Here is a 19116-nt window from a genome sequence, read left to right on the forward strand (position 1 = left end):
GTCATGGCTCCTACTCCACAGCTCTCACTGAATCAAGGATCTGGCTCCGACACCTTTGCAGCCACCCTCTGCAGAGGGCGCTGTCACTCCCATTTTGCAGGAGAGGAAACCAAGGCACAGAGAGGTTAAGTGACTCACCCAGGGTCACACAGCCCCTAAGAGGTGAGGCCAAGATTTGAGCCCAAGAAGTTTGGTTCCAAAACCATGCTCTTAACCTCTACAGAATATCACATTTTAAAAAGGGGGGTGGGGGGTGGCCCTGACCAGTGATGCTCAGTGGTTAGAGCATCAACCCATGGCCCAAAGGGTTATGTGTTCTATTCCAGATCAAGGCACACACCTGGGTGGCAGATTCAATCCCCACCCCTGGTTTGGGTCATGTGGGAGGCCGCCAATCGATGTGTCTCTCTCACGTCGATGCTTCTCTCTCTCTCTCTCCCCCTCTCCCTCCCTTCCACTCTATCTAAAAATCAATGGAAAAATATCCTCAGTTGAGGATTAACCAAAAATAAATACATAAATAAATAAATAGAAGGGGGGATGGGTACGTGAGGGTGTATCGGGGAGACTGGCTTTGAAAACTACTGGGTGAGAGATCCAGGCCCGATTCCCTGGTCCGGCCCCTGAGGGCCTTCGGACCCTCTCCCGCCTCGCCACGTCCTCACTTGCACCGCATACCGCGGACCTTCCCTCACGCTCCGCTGACCTCCAGGCTGCTGCCCCTGCGGGCTCCCCTCCTAGAAGGTCTTCCTGTGTTTGCCTAACCAGCCCTCTCCTCCGGGCCCGACTCCTGGCTGCGGGCACACTCGCCCGCCTCCTGTCCTCTCCCGCCCTTGGCGCTGAGCTCCCCACAGCCTCGAGGGCCTCGCCAGTGCTCACCGGGACCTCACAGGCCGCAGGAGGGTGCACAGAGCCCCCGTGTGCGGTGCGCACCCGGGAGGTCACAGCGGGCACCTCCTGGGGCTCAGCACAGGTGGGACAGGCCAGCCTCTCCCCTCTGCTCCATGAGGAGGCCCTGACAGGATGGCACCAGGTCCTTAAATGCCCGCAGCCTCAGGTGGTCAGCACTGGCATTGTCCAGGGCAGCACAGGGGTTCCCCAGACACACTGTGATGGCAGCAGCTCTCCCTGAAGGCCCTGCACCCACATAGACCCCAAGTCCCCCCAAATCACCCCTCAGCCTCCACGTGCTGTAGCTGATGGTGCAGTCCTAGGCCCTGTTCCCCACCCCTGTACCCCTTCTCTTCCTTCATGGCTCAGGTCACCCCTCCAGGGAGCCCCCTGGGATCAAGACACACTTTCAAGCACAGGTGGTCTGTCCCTGCTGTGTGTGGTACCCTCTTCACCTTCCAGCACTTGGTGCCCTGTGGCTAATGCCAGCTAGGCCTCTAGGGGCCAGTCTGTCTACCTTGGAATGGGGAAAGGAAATCAGTCCTCACAGGGCTGAGTAAGGGTTAGAGACAATGCTTATGAAGACGTTTTCCCAGGGCCTGGCTTATAGTGATTGTTCAGGAATGATTTGCTGCCACCATCACCATCATCTTAATCACCATCACCATCATCACCATGACAATTACCATTATCATCAACATCCTCACCATAACCATCATCATCATCACTACTACCATCATCATCAACACCATCATCATCACCATCACCATCATCACTATCATCATCACCAACATCATCACCACCACCATCACCATCATCAGCACACCACCACTATCACCACCACCACCATCATCACCATGACAATCATCACCACTATCATCATCATCACTATCACTATCATCATCACCATCATCACCATCATCTTCATCACCATCACCACCGTCACCATGACAGTCAGCACCATCACCATCACCATGACAGTCATCACCACTATCATCATCATCACCAACATCATCACCACCACCATCACTATCATCATCACCACCATCACCACCATCACCATGACAATCAGCACCATCACCATCACCATGACAGTCATCACCACTATCATCATCATCACCATCACCACCATCATCTTCATCACCATCACCACCATCACCATGACAATCATTACCATTATCATCACCATCATCACCATGACAATCACCACCATCACCATCACCATGACAGTCATCACCATCACCACCATCACCATAACAACCATCACCACCATCACCATGACAATCATTACCATTATCATCACCATCATCACCATGACAATCATCACCATTATCACCACCACCATCACCATGACAATTGTCACCATCACCACTACCATCATCAACACCATCACCGTCACCCTTACCATTATCATTGCCATCATCACCATCACCACATCATCACCTGGGCTCCCACGGACACACTGACCATCACACAGGACAGTCGTGATCTTTTCTCACCTTGGTCCCCACCCAGCCATGTGAGCTCAGAGATGAGGCCTGATCACTCTGTGTCCCCAACAGACAATAAGGATTCAAGGTGCACATGTGATTTAAACAACTGCTGCACGTCAGCCCCACTTCCCTCTGCACACTCAGCCCCACCCCTTCCATCCCCAGCATGGCCCCACTTCCGCCAGCGTCGGGCTGGCACTGGCGCCGGTGCACTCACCACGGGGAGCCATAGATCCGGAAGCCCCGCACGGTGACCTCCGAGTCCTGCAGGTAGATGCAGTTGGTCAGCAGCGACTGCACATTCTCGTAGTTCTCCGGCTTCAGCTTCGACACGGACGGGAAGTAGTAAAAGTCCTGCTTGATGAGGTCAGCCATAAACTCCTGATCAAAGGTCAGCTCGTGGTTGCCGGCAATCACAATCTTGTACTCGTAGGGCAGGCTGCCTGCAGGGGCGGACACAGTCAGACTCACAGCGCCCCGCTGCCGGCCTGTCCACGGACAGATTTTGTTTGGCAAACGTTTTAGTTTTGTTAAATTTGAACTTGTTGCCAGCATTTAAAAAAATGCAAGAGATTCCCAATAAAATGTCATTCTTTCTGTTTTCTAAAAATCAATCAATCAATTTTAAAGCCTGACGACCCCAGCCCAGTCGCATGCCGAGAATCGGAGTCTCCCGCAGACAGGATGCAGGCATCAGTCGGCCCCGTCCCACCTGTCCCTGATACCCACACCCAGCCCACTTCACTCATTGCAAGGCAGTGCCCTGCAGGTGCTGCGGTCCCTGGAGACAGGACGGGAACAGACCTGGCCACTGTCCCTTGAGGTTTCCAAGCAGGTGGTAGAAATCAGCTCTCCAAGCCCCTTCTGCTCCCTCGTGCCACTGGGCCTGGTCCTGGCCCGGGGGTGCTGAGTGGGCTGCTTGTTCCCTGAGCAAGACAGCTGCAGCAGCTGGGGGAAGCTTCACCCATCCCCATCCCCAGCAGGTCGGGCAAGGAGGCCCCCGACAGCACCCCAGGGTGTCATGGTGCAGAGGAGCCATTTATGGGGACGCTCAGACTGCCGACGGGAGGAGAGGACATCTGCCTGGCCTGAGCAGCCGGGGGAAGGTCACAGAGGACAGAGAGGGGACTGCCATTTCCTGAAGCCCACTCTTGGGCCAGACGCCCTGGTTGACAGGCTGGGCCCTCCCGTCCCCACAGCACCGTCCCGTGGCAGGCTCTGTTCTCTCCACCTTGCAGCGGGGGAAGTAGGCTCTGCAGTCAGCAACCTGCCCCGACCCCACAGCAGGTGGCCCCACACAGGCGGGTCAGCAGGTCAGACTCCAGGGCCACCAGACCCTTCCTGGAGCCCCTCCCCACACTGCTGACTGCCTTTGGGCTCTGCTTTGGGCTTTGGTGCACCCGCCCAGCCCACTCTGAGCACCGCCCAGGCTGGGGGAGCCGGAGCGGCACTAATGTATGTATGTCATGTCTCGGACTGGGGGCGTTACTTAAGCAAATTAGCAAATTACTCCAACTGTACAGTTTCATTTATTTCCACAGCTCCCGTCTCCTGGGGATGGCGGAGTGAGCAAGAAGCTGTCAGCTGTCCCCTGTTCCTCCCACCTCGGCAGAGCAGGGTAACTGAGGTTCTTCCCTCCCAGCGAAGGGTGGATGGGGACAAGGCTCCTGTACGTAAAGCCAGGCGGGGGCATGAGCCACAGCACATTCACGGAACACCCTCCATATTGCCAGGCTCTCTCAGAAAGGTGGGTGCCATACGGCTTGGAGACAGGGGATGTGTCTGTTGGTGAGCATAGACACTGGCCACCACCTTGCACTTCTGAGCCACAACATGTCTGTCTCAATGTCCACCTGTCCTTGGCAACTCAACAGCTGTGTAGGACTTTCACAAACAACTCAGTATTACTGCCCCACTTTAGATCTGGGAAAACCGGCGCTCAGAGAGGTTGCCTGAGGTTGCACAAGTCAAACCACACAGGGCAATGGACGTTTGAAAATCTTTGTGACTTGGCCTCATTAAACTCACCCTGAAGTGGCGCCCCAAACCACCAGTGGGTAGATAGATGGGGGATGAACGGATGATGAATTGATGATGAATGGATGGATGTATGGATGGATGAATGGATGGATGGATGACAGGTGAATGGGTAGATAAATGGAGAATAGATGAATAGATGGATGGATGAATGCAGGGATAAATGGAGATGGATGGATGCAGGGATGGATGGATGGATGGATGGATGATATGTGGATGGGTGGATAAATGGAGAATGGATGGATAGATGCATGGTTGCAAGGATGGATGGGTGGATGAATGGAGAATGGATGGATAGATGCATGGTTGCAAGGATGGATGGATGGATGAATGGATGCATGGATGCAGGGATGGATGGATGGACAAGTAGACAGATGAGTGGATGGATGGATGGATGCAGGAATGGATGCAGGGATGGATGGAGGGATGGATGCAAGGATGGATGGAGGGATGGAGGATGGATGGATGGGTGGACAGATGACTGGATGGATAGATAGATAGATAGATAGATAAATAGATAGATAGATGATAGATAGATGGAAGGAGAAATGAATGAACAGAGATGTATGGATTATGGATGGATGAGTGGATGGAGAAAGAGATGGGTACATTTATAAATCATCGATCCATCTTGAGATAGCTCTTACTACCAACCGACCTCTGTCTCCCTGGAGCCCTGCTTTTCCTCCATACTTTTCTTCCAACTGTCCTGGAGGACATGTGTTTCAGACCCTCCTCCCTCACCCATAACCCTGACTGTCCATCTCTGAATCTTCTCCAATTGGACCTGCTCTCTTGCAGGTGGGGGTAGAGGAGCTGGAACTAAGGATCTGGTATGGCCTGACTATCACAGAGTGGGGTGGAGAAGTCCCCTCCTCTGTCCTAGGACTGCTACCTCTGTTGTTACAGCCAAAGGCTGCATTAGCCTTCAGGTGCTCATGTCATCCTGCAGCTCTTACCAACCTGACTATGGATAAAACGCCCAGCAAGTATCATCACAGGCTTTCCTGCTTAGCTTCTCCTCCCCTCGTGCATCTGGGCAGTGAATGAGGGGCGTGCTCAGGGGACCTCAAAGATGGACTGATTTCCAGGCACTTCGTGGGTGAAAAAAAATGAGATGAATACAAGTTCTTCTGCCCAATGCCTGCACACAGAGGAGACTGATGTCCCTTTCCCCCTTCTTGCTACTGTCCTTCCCAGCAGCGGAGAAGTGGCTGGCATGCAGGGGAGCTGCCCGGTGCCCAGGGGAGCGCCTGGCCGGACAAGGTGCCAGAGGTGCCTGAATCCCAGGAGAGGGGTGTTCTGTAGGTAGGTGTGAAAGAGATTAGGCGGTGTCAACCCTGGAGACAAGGAAGCACTGTCACTCCACGGACCAAGGCTGGGCACAAGGCGGGGAAACCAGTAGAAAGACAGCCTGTCTGAAGGGCCCCCCAGGCAGGACACTGGGCAGCAGCTCAGGTGTCTGGGCAGCTGTGCTGGCTTCGTGGGGCTCAGAGAGGAGATAGATGGATGGGTCCAAATGCCCCTTCTAACCCACCTCCCCTCATCGGCCCAACAGAAGCGCAAAATTCAGTCAGCCTATCCCAAAATCCCGCCGAGCTAGAAACTGGCCTTCATCCCTGAAGCTGTCCTGGTGTAAAGGCTCCCCACCCCCGACACACACAGCCTGGCCAGCTGTCCCCGGCTGTGATGGAGCATGAGCCCTGCGCCAGGCCCTGGGGGAGGCACCACCAGGGACACACTGATCACCGAGACTCAGTCATGAGGTCAGTACCAAAAGTGACAGGCAGAGGTTCCAGTCCACACCACTCACTAGACGGAGAAGGAAACTGGAGCTCAGAGAGGGGAGGGGACTTGCCTGAGGTCACACAGCAAGACAGTGGGGAGCAGGGACCTGAACCTTGCTTGGCCTTGTGCCTTGGAAGTGCTGAATAGCAGCCACGTCAGCCTCTAGGAGGACAAGTCCAACAAAGTTGGCAACTGAAAAGGCATGAGGACATTTGGGAAGAGAGGTGCTGTGACTTGGGGGCCAGGTGAGCCTTGCGGGGTGGAGGATGCCAATCTCCCAACCTCGGATCTCTGAGAAGCACCAGGTCCTCGTGGAAACCAGCCCTGCCTCCCCCCTTTCAGGACCGGTGGGCGCTGCCACGCATCTGCACTCCGCATGCCAATGTTCAGGCTGTCTTCCCAAAATCCTTCCTTTCTTGTCAGCCCCATGATTTGAGTGCTGGGCGCTTGCTACCCATGAATTTCTCAGTAACGAGACCACGAGGTATTAATCAGCAAAGCACTCGAGGATGACATATTGTTCTAACTTTCCATTTGCCGTGTGTATGCAACGCGACACGCATCCGCACAGAGATCCCACGCGGCGGTGAGTGCACGTGCCGTTCGGGCACAAACAGGGACACCAGTGGAAACCTCCGCTATTGGTGCCTAAGATGAACCTCCCTCGGAAAGGTTACGAGTCTTTATGGCCAGCACCCACCCATCCCACCGAACAGCAGGCGCTGCCTCCCAACTGCATCATGTCAATTCCACAGCGAGCGGCGGCTCCACGGCGCCCGCCCCTCCGGAGCGCGGAGCTAGCGCGCTAAGCGCAGAGACAACCAGGCCGATGCCCACTCACGGCTCCTTCGCCCATTCCCGGCCCAGCGCGCAGCCGGGGGGTGGAGTAAAGAGCCGGCATAATGATCTCCGATTGCATTTTTACTGCGTCCGGGACAGTTCTGTGTTTAAACACTTGCCAACGTCTGGGAGAGTCCCACGAGCAGACTCCCGGGGTGGCGCACGGTGTAGAGGCGCACGGTGTAGAGTCGCACGGGACGGCGCGGGCGCCACGGCTCAGCGGCCAGCCACCCGCTGGGTCTGAGGCCGGCGGGGCGCACAAATGCCCGCTATGGAGCCACACAGCCTGCACACACAGCCCGGCACACACAAGCCGGGGCCAGGATGCGGCGGGGAGGGGTTGAGTGTGCAGCCTGAGCACCAGGGAGAGGTCTAAGGCCGCTGCAGCGGATGGCCAGGGCGGGGTGACCGGCCCACGGTGCATGGGCCGGCCCGCAGAATCTGCTTTTGGCTGCTCTGCCAAGAGCATGAACCTGCGCCAGGCACCGTGATAGGCATTTAGACCCGTCAGAAGCGAGGGCCTCGACCCCGCCTCAGGAAGGGAGGCCACGCTTAGCCGAGTGTGCCCAGGAGCTGAAGCCGAGGCCCACCTCTGCCTCCGGCCCGTGGTGTGGGAGCCTCCAGGTCCTCATCGGGAAAGCAGGCATGTTTAGGGTTCTTCACGGGTTCCTGCAATGACCGCACTAGGGAAGACCTCCGTGGGAAGTCCCTGCGTGGCACTTAGAACGCAGAAGGAGGAATGACCGGCATGAGGAGGAAGTGTATACCCACAGATGCCCAGAAACAGGAGGCACACAGGGCCACTCGCAAGCCACGCCAGACAGGAGGCGGGGGGTAGCACAGGGACGGTCCCTGGACGTCTGCTACCTGGCCCTGGGGTGACTAGGGCAGGGGGTGGTGGCGGGAGTGTGAGGGCCCCAGAGGGTGGAGCTCCGGAGCGCCGGTCTGCAGAGGAAAGGCGCTCAGAGGCGAGCCCTGCACTCTCTCCAGAAGTGCTGGTTACCCCGGAAAGGCAGTTCGCAGGGCCAGCAGGGCCCCCAGAGATCCGCGCCAGAACACAGAAAATCAAAGGCATGGAAATACACCCGGGTGTTAGCCATTGGTACTGCTTTCGGCTGTCAGGGGGGCTAACCGCCGTGTGCTACTCCAGTCCCGGAACGTTGTCTGGGAAGATGGAGATGGCAAAGGAGGCATTGGGCCCGGCCGGTGTGGCTCGCTTGGTTGAGTGTTGTCCTCAACCAGAGGTTGCCGGTTCGATTCCCAGTCAGGGCACACTGGGTTGCATGTTCAATACCCTGTCAGGGCACATGTAGAAGGCAACCGATTGATGTTTCTCTCTCTCTCTCTCTAAGCATATCCTTGGTTGAGAATTAAAACACAAAAGAATAATAATAAAAAGAGGCAAAAGAAGGTCACCTGCTTGGGGGTTACACGGCAGCTCCCGGAGTCCAGGTCGTCTGCCCAGAGCTGGGTGTCCAGATGCCCCCGTGCAAGACTTGTCCTGCAGGGGCCCCGCCCGGCCCCGCCCAGCCCCGCCCAGCTCCTGGGTCCTGCACGGGAGGTTCTGGATTCACAGCTCAGCATTGCTGCCCATATTTAAAAGGCAAATGGAATTTTTCTTCTGTTCCATCCTAATAGCCAAAATGTTTAACTTTCAAACATTTGTTTTTCCTGGAAAATGTTTTAAAAACAGGAACATTCCGTCCGAACCCTCTTTCGAGGCTCAATTCGGTTGTGTGCAGAGTGCATGCGACTTCAGGCTGAAAGGGACAGCGGAGGTTTCTGCGTTCGTCCTCCCCAAAATAAGGCCACCTGCCACCAGAAAGAGGCCATGGGAACCTCCCCAGAAGTCACCTGCTGGCAGGACACACATGCCCAAATGTGGTCAGGAAACACCCCCACCGCCCCAGGCCCTCAGGGCCAGGTCAAGCTGGGAACCAGAAAAGACCATGCATTAGCTCTGGAGGCTACGGCGCCCCCTCCAGGCGAGGTGCTGCTGTGCTCTGACCTTGCCTCTTGCCACCCAGGACTGACTGTGCACCTGCCTCTGCAGGCTGCCTACAGCCTCCTGACATCAGCAAATGCTGTTCACCCACCTGGGACAGCTTCCTGCCCTTCTGTCTGAGTCAACTCCAATTCCACTCGCATCATCAGCTGACCCAAGCGCCACCTCCTCCAAGATGCCTTCCATGATCACTCTCTTCTCCCTACCCAGGAGGGGCAAGGAGCTCCCAAACACTCAGACGCCCGAGTGCCCAGAATAATGAATAGTGAATAATGAATAAAAAATGGTCACACACAAAGGTTGGGGTATGCAAACAGGAGTGGAATTTCCAATAGCGAACTGAAAACAAAGATAGCATGCAGGGATGCCTGCCTTCCAAATTCTGGGGGAAAGGGACGTGCACCCCAGAATTCTAACAGACAAATTGTCCATTAAGGCTGTCGGAAGACTTTTTCTGACATGCAGCTTTGCCAAACATTTCTCTCTCGTGAATTGTTTCTCAGAAAGCTCCTGGGAGGTGTCTTCCACCAAAACGAGGGAGTCAACCAAGAAAAGAATAGCCATGGGACCCCGGAACCTGGGGCTCCCAGGCAGAAGTGAGGCAAAGGAATATGATGGTAAAGGGAGTCCCAGGGTCACCACTGGACGCAGACCCGGATGTCTGTCGGTGCAGACCTGGAGGTCAACCAGTGCACCCCCGGACGTCAACCAGTGCACACCCGGACGTCAACCAGTGCACACGCGGACGTCAACCAGTGCACACCTAGCAGGGGTCGGAGGCCCAGAAGTACTGGAAAAACGAGCCCGCCGGTGGCCTAGCACAGCTCACCACGCTGCTGAGAGGCCTTGAAACTGCAGGAGCAGAGGACGGACCGTGACGGGTACACAGAAAAACAAGCATACAGACAATGAACGACTTAGGAAACCTTGTACGATGAATATGTAAGCAGAAGCTGTGCTAGGACCATGTTAAGAGGACAGGAGGAAGGACGTGTGTATCTTGGCGGAGAGGCTAAATCTCTAAATCTTCCTTTTTCACTGTGAGAAATTAACAAGTGAGATCTAAAATGGAAAAATCAAAGCGCAGCAATGTGAGCCGTTACTTAGAGACACAGTGGTAACAGAAGCAGCAGCTGCGGAGTTGCTCTGAGGGCCGGGAGAGGGCGGGGCTGCGGAGGGGACCGCTGGCTGCCGGCAGCAGCACCGGGTAGAACTTACTGTGCCCTCCTACCACCAAAACGCAAACACGGTTTTAATTCAATAAAAAGAAGGCATCAGGCGGCCAGGCGCTCCTCGTCCACCTCCGAAGTCTGTCCGGGGACAGCCTGGCCTCTCGCTTGCTCGGCCTTTGGCTCAAAACCTAGAACCAAACCAAACTGGGTCCCAGTTGAGACCGATGGAGACAGAACAGGCAGAAAACCTAACCCTGAACCTACACTCCTCTGAGCTTCTGAGACCCTAGTGCTGGGACTACTCTGACAGCCAGGTTCAAAGGCAGGTGACCTGGCCTGCGGCTCCTCACCTGGGCAGGTGGGGCAGCATTAATGACACCACAGGTGTCGGTTGCTGAGTGTCTGAGACAGGCTGCCTCCTGTCCTATTTCTACCCTTCACAGTAGCGCCACTAAACGGGCACTATATTGGCAGCTGAAGGAACCGGGGCTCAGCGAGGTTAAATAATTACACAGTTGGCAAGCAGAGACGCGGGAACCCGAACCCAGATCCATCTGTAGCCGAAGCCCATGATTTCTCCCTCTCACAGCCACCAAGACGCGGTACATACGCCAGAGCTTTTGCATTAAACAGCCCTCAAACAAAAGAAAAGAGAAAGAGAAAGAATGTTGCCATGTGCACGAGCGTCTCCCCTGTTCAGACGAGCTCTCAATGACTTGACTTGAAACCACCTCATGTGTTGGAGAAGATCCTGCGGCCGCAGTAAACAAGTTTACCATTTTTAAAAGCAATACAGATGTTAGAACACATTAAACGGCTTCAGCAAAAGTGCAGGGTACAGAAACAATGCCCCGAACAATCAGTTGCGTTTCTATAGACGAACAATAAACAATCTGAAAAGGATATTAAGAAAACAATTCCATTTGCAACAGCAGCAAAAAGAATAAAATACTTAGGAATAAACTTAACCAAGGAGGTGAGAGATGTGTATGATGAAAACTACAAAACATTTGCTCAAAGATTAAAGAAGACACCAATAAATGGAAAGACACCCATGTTCACGGTTTGGAGGACTTCACATTGTTAAGAAGTCAGTATACCCAAAGCAATCTACAGATTCAATGCAATCCCTACTAAAATGCCAATGACGTTTCTTTCAGAAATAGAAAACCCATCCGAAAATTCATAGGAATCTCAAGGGACCGTGAATAGCCAAAATAATCTTGAAAATGAAAAACAAAGTTGGAGGACTCATGCTTCCTGATTTCAAAACTGTAATTAAAATAGTAAGGTGCAGACATAAAGAATAGGAGAAGGAGTCCTGAAATATACTTGCACATATATGGTTAAATGATTTTCAACAAAGGTGCTGAGATCATTCAAAGGGGAAAGGACAGTCTTTCCAAGAGATGGTGATGGAGCCCGGCCAGTGTGGCTCACTGGCTGAGTGTCAACCCTGCACCAAGAGGTTGCTGGTTCGATTCCGGGTCAGGGCACATGCCCAGGTTGTGGGCCCAATCCCCAGTGGGGGGCATGCAGGAGGCGGCTAATCGATGTTCTCTCATTGATGTTTCTATCTCTCCTTCTCCCTTCCTCTCTCTCTAAAATCAATAAAGAAACAAACATTAAAAAAAAAAAAAAAAAAGATGGCAATGGAGCCCAGCTACAGTGGCTCAGTTGGTTGGGCATCGTCCTGTGGAACAAAGGGATGGCAGTTCAATTCCTGGTCGGGGCACATACCTGGGTTTTGGGTTTGATAGAAGGTAACCGGTTGATGTTTCTCTCTTACGTCAATGTTTCTCTCAGCAGGTCCTCGGGTGAGGATTAAAAAGAGAGGGAGGGGAAAAAGGAGAGAGAGAGAGAGAGAGAGATGGTGCTGGAAAAACTGGATATCCACATGCAAAAGAATGAAGCTGGACCCTTATTTTATACCATATACAAAAATTAACTCAAAATGGAACAAAGACCTAAAGGTAAGAGCTAAAACTACAAACTATTAAAATAAAACCTAGGGGAAAGCTTCGCGACACTGAATTTGGCAAGGATGTCTTGGATATGACACCAAAGCACACTGGCAACAAGAGAAAGAAAATACGTCAACAGTTAAAACTGCACAGCAGAGGACCCCGACAACAGAGTGAAAAGGCAACCCACAGAACGGGGGGAAATATTTCCAAATCGTATTTCCGGTAAGGGATTAACATCCAGGATATATCAAGAACTCTGCAACTCAACAAAAACACGAACAATATAAAAATGGGCAAAGGACTGGAACAGACATTTCTCCAAAGAAGATACACGAGCAGCCCACAAGTACACGCAATGGTGTGGGACGTCACTGCTCATCAGGGAATGCGGCCCGAACCACAGTGAGATCGCACCTCACGCCCACCGGGATGGCCACTACCAAAAAACAGAAAACGGCCCTGGCCGGTTTGGCTCAGCGGTTATAGCGTCGGCCTGCGGTTCTGAGAGACCCGGGTTCGGTTCCCACTAAGGGCATGTACCTCGGTTGCAGTTTGTCCCCGGCCCTGGTCGGTTGTGCGGGTGGCAGCCACTCGATGTGTCCCTTCACGTTGATGTTTCTCTCTCTCTCTCTCTGTTCCTCTCTCTCCCTCCCACTCTACCTGAACAAAAAAAGAAAGAAAAAAAAAATGGAAAAATGTCCTCGGGTGAGGATAAAAAAAAAAAAAAAACAGAAAACGACCAGTATCGGTGAGGGTGCAGAGAAATGGGGACCCCGGGCATGGACGGTGGGAATGTAAAATGAAACAGCCCCTGTGGACAACAGCAGGGAGGTGCCTCAGAAAATTAAAAACAGAACTAGTATATGATCCAGCAACCCTGCCTCTGGGTACGTATCCCAAAGAATCGAGAGCAGGGACTCAAACACGTATTCGTCCACCCATGTCCAGAGCAGCACCATTCACACTAGCCAAAGGTGGAAGCAGCCTAAGTGTCCCTGGGCAGGGGAGTGGACACACCTGCGTTCTGCCCACACGGTGGGGTATCTCAGCCTGAGGGAGGGAGGAAAGTCTGGCACCAGCCGCAGCAGGGATGAACCCGGAGGACACTGTGCTGAGTGGAACGAGCCAGTCACAGAAGGACCACACTGTGTGACTCCACTTACACGAGGAACCTAGAGAAGTCAAACCCAGAGACACCTGGTGGGCCCAGGGGGACAATGAGGAGGTCGTGTCTAACGGGTACGGGGTCCAGCTTCGCGAGAGGAAAAGGGCGCTGGAGAGGGTGGTGGCCGCGGTCACACAACAGTGTGAATGTACCTGTGCCACCGGCCTGTGTACGGGAACAAGGTCTCAATGTCGATGGTGTGTAGATTTAACCACAATTTAAATGTACAAGGAGTCACAGGAGACAGCGAGGACCCTGAACTCCACACATCTGGCAGAGTGAGCAAGTAGGTCACGGCTCTTCGGTCCCAGAAGCGCTGTCATTAGAAGCGTGGAACTCTGAAGGCCGATTTTTCTAATACTGGAAGCAAACAATTCTAGAATTTTACAAGCCTTCGAGGTTCAGAGGTGGAAGGGCCGAGGGGTCATTTGAATCCTGCCCCACCCCACATCAAGAAGTCGGAATTGAGACGCTTCAGGCTGGGGGGCTACACCTGCTTCCCCTCCCAGACAGTCCCCAGCGAGTTCCACCTGCGGTCTGAGCCCAGCACGGAAGGCGAGGCTGCAGGGCCGCCGGCTTGGCCTGCCACCAGCAAACACTTCCCCGGGCCTCTGGCTACAGACAGCCCACTTCAAGGGGGAACACTGGCCCAAAGCAATGTTCTTTGCAGGAGCAACAGAAATCTATGAAAACGATTTACACGAGAGGCCCCTATTTTAAAAGAAATTTCTTAATAACACAAAGTGTTTTTAAGCTGAATAAAGATTTTGGCTGTTAAGATACACTAAAGTCAAGTCATCTTGTCACCTCTTGTTCATGTCTGTCTTCTTTTGTTTGGCCCTAGTAGCACTTTGCTAGAGGCCAAACAGCGAGGTCTCAACACTGCCCCTTTCCCGGCGTCTGGTGTGGGAAAGACACGCGCAAGCAATTTGGAATCTGTCGTGGGGGTGGCTCCAAGTCATGTGGAACCATAAACAGCAGTGAGTGTCCCTTCCCCTGACCACGGTGGAAGGGAGTGATCGTGGAAATGGGTGTCACGGATGAACGGCAGCGCCCCAGGCTGATGACCCACGAAAGGGCACCCTCCGACGAGGACCCCACACAGGCAGAGGCCTGGAGCTGGGAAAACCCCACGTCTTTGGCAGACAAGGGGGTGAACAGAGGCAGGCCTGGGAGGGACAGCTGGGGTCCCACTTGGAGGGTTCGGGACTGCCAGCCAGAGATCTGGGCTTCCCCAAGGACCCTGCAGGGAACCAATGAAGTGTTGAGGGGGAGGGGGCGTAGCTGGATCAGTGAACAGAAACTTCCGAACACTGACATGGCGAATGTTAGTCCGGAAGGGGGCTATTTTGAGAGTCTGGGATGCTACCGAAGCAAGCCCCGGCTGTCAGCGCCAAGCTTCCCCTTGCTGCCGCGGCTGTCAAACCAGCCCAGAATTAGCTCCCCCGGCCTCCCGAGTTCTCAGTTCATGCGCATCATGCACACTCAGAAAGGTGTGAAATTCTTTTTCTTAAGAGAAATCGAAGAAGCAAACCTATACACTTTTGAAAAACCCACTTCTTTAAAAAACAAATTTCAAAGAACTAAACCCTAACTTTTAACTCTCTGATAGAAAAAAGAGAAAGGCGTCCTCGGATGAGGATGATGGTGACCCCGGCCACCACACCTGAGCATCTACTTTGTGCCGGGCACTTAGATATGTTCACAAAGCACCCGCCGCGGACACAGCAGCTGCATTTCGTGTGCGTTTATCCCAGGCTGGGCTCCATGCTGAGCCCAGCTCACCCCCTGCCTCACTGAACCCTCCCAATAGCAGCCCCTTTACAGAAAAGAAAACTGAGGCTCAGAGAGAGGACATACCATGCTCAAGGCCAGATGGCTGGGGAGCACAGAGCCAGGACCCAAACCCGAGGGTTCTCTCCAGACCCAAATGCTGGAACAGGATCCTAACTGCAGTGTCTCATTCACCCTCACCACAGCCCCACTAAGGCGAGAACTGCCCCCTCTGTGGTGACACGCTAAGGCACAGGAGGGCTGCCCACAGGCTCATGGCCGGGAAGGGCTGGGGAGGGGTCTTCCTGCTCCAGAGGAGGCATCCTTTCCACTGGCCCCTCTCTCACTTTAGAAACTTGATGTATAAATGACAGGTGCTGAGGGCCTGCTGGCGCTGTCCGTGGTGCTGACGATGCGAAGGTGCAGGAGGCGAGATCCCTGCCTTTGGGAAGTGGAACTTCTTATGAAATGTTGACAATAAAAACAAAGAGCCCTGGCCAGGTGGCTCAGTTGGTTGGAGCACCGTCCCACGCACCAAAAGGTTCAATTCCCAGTCAAGGCACATACCTAGGTTGTGGGTTCAATCCCCAGTTGGGGTGCGTTGAGGATCAATGTTTCTTCCTCACGTAGATGTTTCTCTCTCTCTCTCTCTCTCTCTCTCTCTCTCTCTCTCTCTCTCTAAAAATCAATAAAAACATATTCTTGAGTGAAGATTAAAATGTAAATAAAGCCAGGGAGCACCAGGTATGGGAGCCGATCCATCCCGGGCGGTCAGGCTAGGCCTCTCTGGGAAAGTGACAACTGAGACGCAGGACCTGGGTGACCTCTGGCGAACCACACCCCCACATGCCTGCCCTGGGTCGCAGCCTCCTCGTCTGTAAAGCGGGGACAATGCCACTCGGGACCCAGACGGCTTGTGGCGAGGGAGCAGCAAGCAGACCGTGAAGCACCTCTAACCTGTGCAGTGCCATCCAGAGGAAGTCACGATTGTGGTGACGCCTCTGGGAGGCTTGGGTACGAGGCTCTGTAGCAAAACTCTTCACATTTGAAATGGACGGTGCTGGCCGTTCTCACATCCCGTCTACAACCTGAACACGGCTTTGTCTAGCTGGCCCTGACCGTGACTGCCAAAGCTGTGCTGGACAGAGGGAAGGTGCTCATCCTCTAGACACACAAGGAGAGCCCCACGCAGAATGGTCACCTTAGGAATTGAAACACTTATTTAAAAAATTTTTGAAATAAATATTTTCTAAAATTTAAATTTTTTAAAAATAAATTTTATTTAAAAATTTATTTTAAAAAAATCATTTAAGAATCCTGATTCCACTTTTATTTATTTATTTATTTATTTATTTTCTTTTTTAAATCCTCACCTGAGGATATATATATATATATTTTTTTTTTATCCTCACCCGAGGACATTTTTCCATTTTTTGTTCAGATAGAGCGGGAGGGAGAGAGAGGAAGAGAGAGAGAGAGAAACATCGATGTGAAGGGACACATCGAGTGGCTGCCACCCGCACGACCAACCAGGGCTGAGGACAAACCGCAACCGAGGTACGCGCCCTTAGCGGGAACCGAACCCGGGTCTCTCCGTACTGCAGGCCGACGCTCCAACCACTGAGCCAAACCGGCCAGGGCTATTTTTCTATTTATCATCAGATAGAGTGGGAGGGGGAGAAAGAGAGAGAGACATCGATGTGGCAGAGACACATCGACTGGTTGCCTCCCACATGACCCCCAACCAGGGCCGGGGACCAAACCACAACCGAGGTACATGTCTGTGACCGGAATTGAACCCACAACTCTTTTGGTCCAGGGACCGACACTCTAACCGCTGAGCCACACGGTCCGGGGGATGCTCACGCTCCTGAAGTCTGAGAAGGGCTGGCTGTGAGGGTCGCGTGGGAGACCAGGCGAGGGACAACCCACGGAAGGGCTAGCGACGCTGCAAGGACAATAACAGCAGGACGGGGAGCCCCCAGACACGGAGTTTCTGCAAAGTCTGCACCGAGTCCAGGTGCAGGAGCAGGCAGGGCAGGTGGCGGGGAGAGGGACGGGGTGGGATCCTGCAGACATTTCAGAAGTTTGCGGGCACATGAGGATAGAACATTTCAATGCTGTGCTGGCCAGGATTTTCTGGCTTGTTGACTATTCCTGTTTTGGAATGAAGTCCAGCATGCAGATGACATTTTAAAAAACTCACAGGCTTCTTCCATATTCAAACACATCTTTCCATGTTTGGGGGGGCGGGGGGAAAGAAGCATACCAGCAAGAAAATCCTTCCCAGCTCTTGAATGACCAACCGGCTACCTCTTCATGGCCAATGGTTCCCCCCCACGGTCCCATTGCTGAGCTGCAGGTGCACAGCTGGGTGAAGAGGAAGGTCACCTGGGGAGCCCAGCAAAGCCTCAGAGCGCCTGTGCTTTTAACACATCGTCTCTCATGCGCATACCCACCAGCTCGGGAGGAAGGCATCCCAGTCACCGTACGGACGGACGAGGAGCCCGAGACCCAGGGCAGTGATCCCCAGCCCTCCATCTCACACCTGGGAGGCAGGTGAGGGTTCATCTGGCACAGGCCACCACTTCACCTTGTCTCCGTCATGTCACAGCACTTTCTTGTTGGTATGTTTCTTAAGTAGGAGTCTTGCTTGCTTTGCTGCCCACCGTATGCTCGTACCTAGCAGAGTCCAGGCGAGGGAGGAGCTCAGGAGGTGGCGAAGGACTGAATGGTCGCAAACCAATCAGGTGGGCGAGTAAAAGCTTCGGCCTCGGACCCTTCGCTAGCTGCCCCTTCGAGCTGGAAGGCCTGCGCCCACCCTTGGCTTGTCCAAACACAGCCCAAGTGCCAAGGTCCCCAATCTCTCCTACTTGGTCCCCATCGCCCATCTGGCCTCTGCGTCTCCTTCGCACCCTCTCAGGCCCCCCGTGGACTCCAGCCATGTGCCTCCCTGCTGGTCCTCAAATGTGCCCACACCCCTGACCCAGCTGCTCCTCTGTTCAGATGGCCTCCCCAGACATGTGCACGCCTGCTCCCACCATTCAGGTCTCTGCTCACAGGGCACCTCACCAGAGGGTCCTTCCTTGTCCCCTTATCCTGACCCTCCCCCACATAGTAGCTCTGTTTCCATGGCCTGTCTTCCGTTTGCTCACAGCTGCATCCCCAGTGCCCAGAATATTGCCAGGCACATAAAGATGCTCAGTGAGTCCGGCCGATGTGGCTCAGTGGTTGAGCGTCAACCCATGCACCAAGAGGTCGCCGGTTCGATTCCCGGTCAGGGCACGTGCCCAGGTTGTGGGCCAGATCCCCAGTGGAGGGCAAGCAGGAGGCGGCCAATTGATGTTCTCCCTCATCGATGTTTCTCTCTCTCTCCCTCTCATTTCCTATCTCTCTAAAATTAATAAAGAAAAAAAATTTTTTTAAATGCTCAGTAAACGTCTACTGAGTAAATAATCAAGTGCAAACTGGAAAACAAATAATAATGATAATGATGATGACACCAGGGCAGGGTTAGAAACAAGTCAGAAGTGGGCCATGAGACGGTGAAGATATATTATAAGATGGTGGCAAGAGGGGACGGGGCGGGTGTGTGCCAGGGACCTTCGGGGAAGAATGGAGATGTTGATTAATTTTATTCTGACTTAACTCAGATATGCTTATTAAAAATTTATGGGGAACCACTACACAAATTAAAAAGGAATATAGAATTTCCAAACCAGTAGAGGGGAACAAAAGGAACTTCAATCAATTATACAAGAAAGAAAAAGCAGAGAGGGGGAGCTAGACGCACAAAGTGAATGACAGGAGTGGACACGTTTTGTATCCTGGGAAACACTAAACAAATATTCATTGTTGTGATTCAAATACAAAAATCTTTCCCAAGGTCCCCTTACACAGAAATGACCAGGACACACACCTGGTCCTCCAGGGAATCACAACAGAAGAAGATGGACATCAAACATGCTACAGGGGATGAACCAAT

At 53.3% G+C, this 19116-nt stretch overlaps 1 protein-coding gene across 3 annotated transcripts in view; it reads right to left on the reverse strand.

Moving 5' to 3' along the window:
• The window catches only part of MPPED1 (metallophosphoesterase domain containing 1), a 70252-nt gene that overhangs the window by 19735 nt on the left and 31401 nt on the right, over positions 1–19116 (reverse strand). For all 3 annotated transcript variants that reach the window (XM_036252442.1, XM_036252441.1, XM_036252443.1), the window contains one exon: positions 2602–2827. In XM_036252442.1, the coding sequence (XP_036108335.1) occupies positions 2602–2827 (226 nt within the window). The remainder of the gene's footprint in view (positions 1–2601; positions 2828–19116) is intronic.

Source organism: Molossus molossus, unplaced genomic scaffold (assembly GCF_014108415.1).
Source record: "Molossus molossus isolate mMolMol1 unplaced genomic scaffold, mMolMol1.p scaffold_m16_p_10, whole genome shotgun sequence".
Lineage (NCBI taxonomy): Eukaryota > Metazoa > Chordata > Mammalia > Chiroptera > Molossidae > Molossus > Molossus molossus.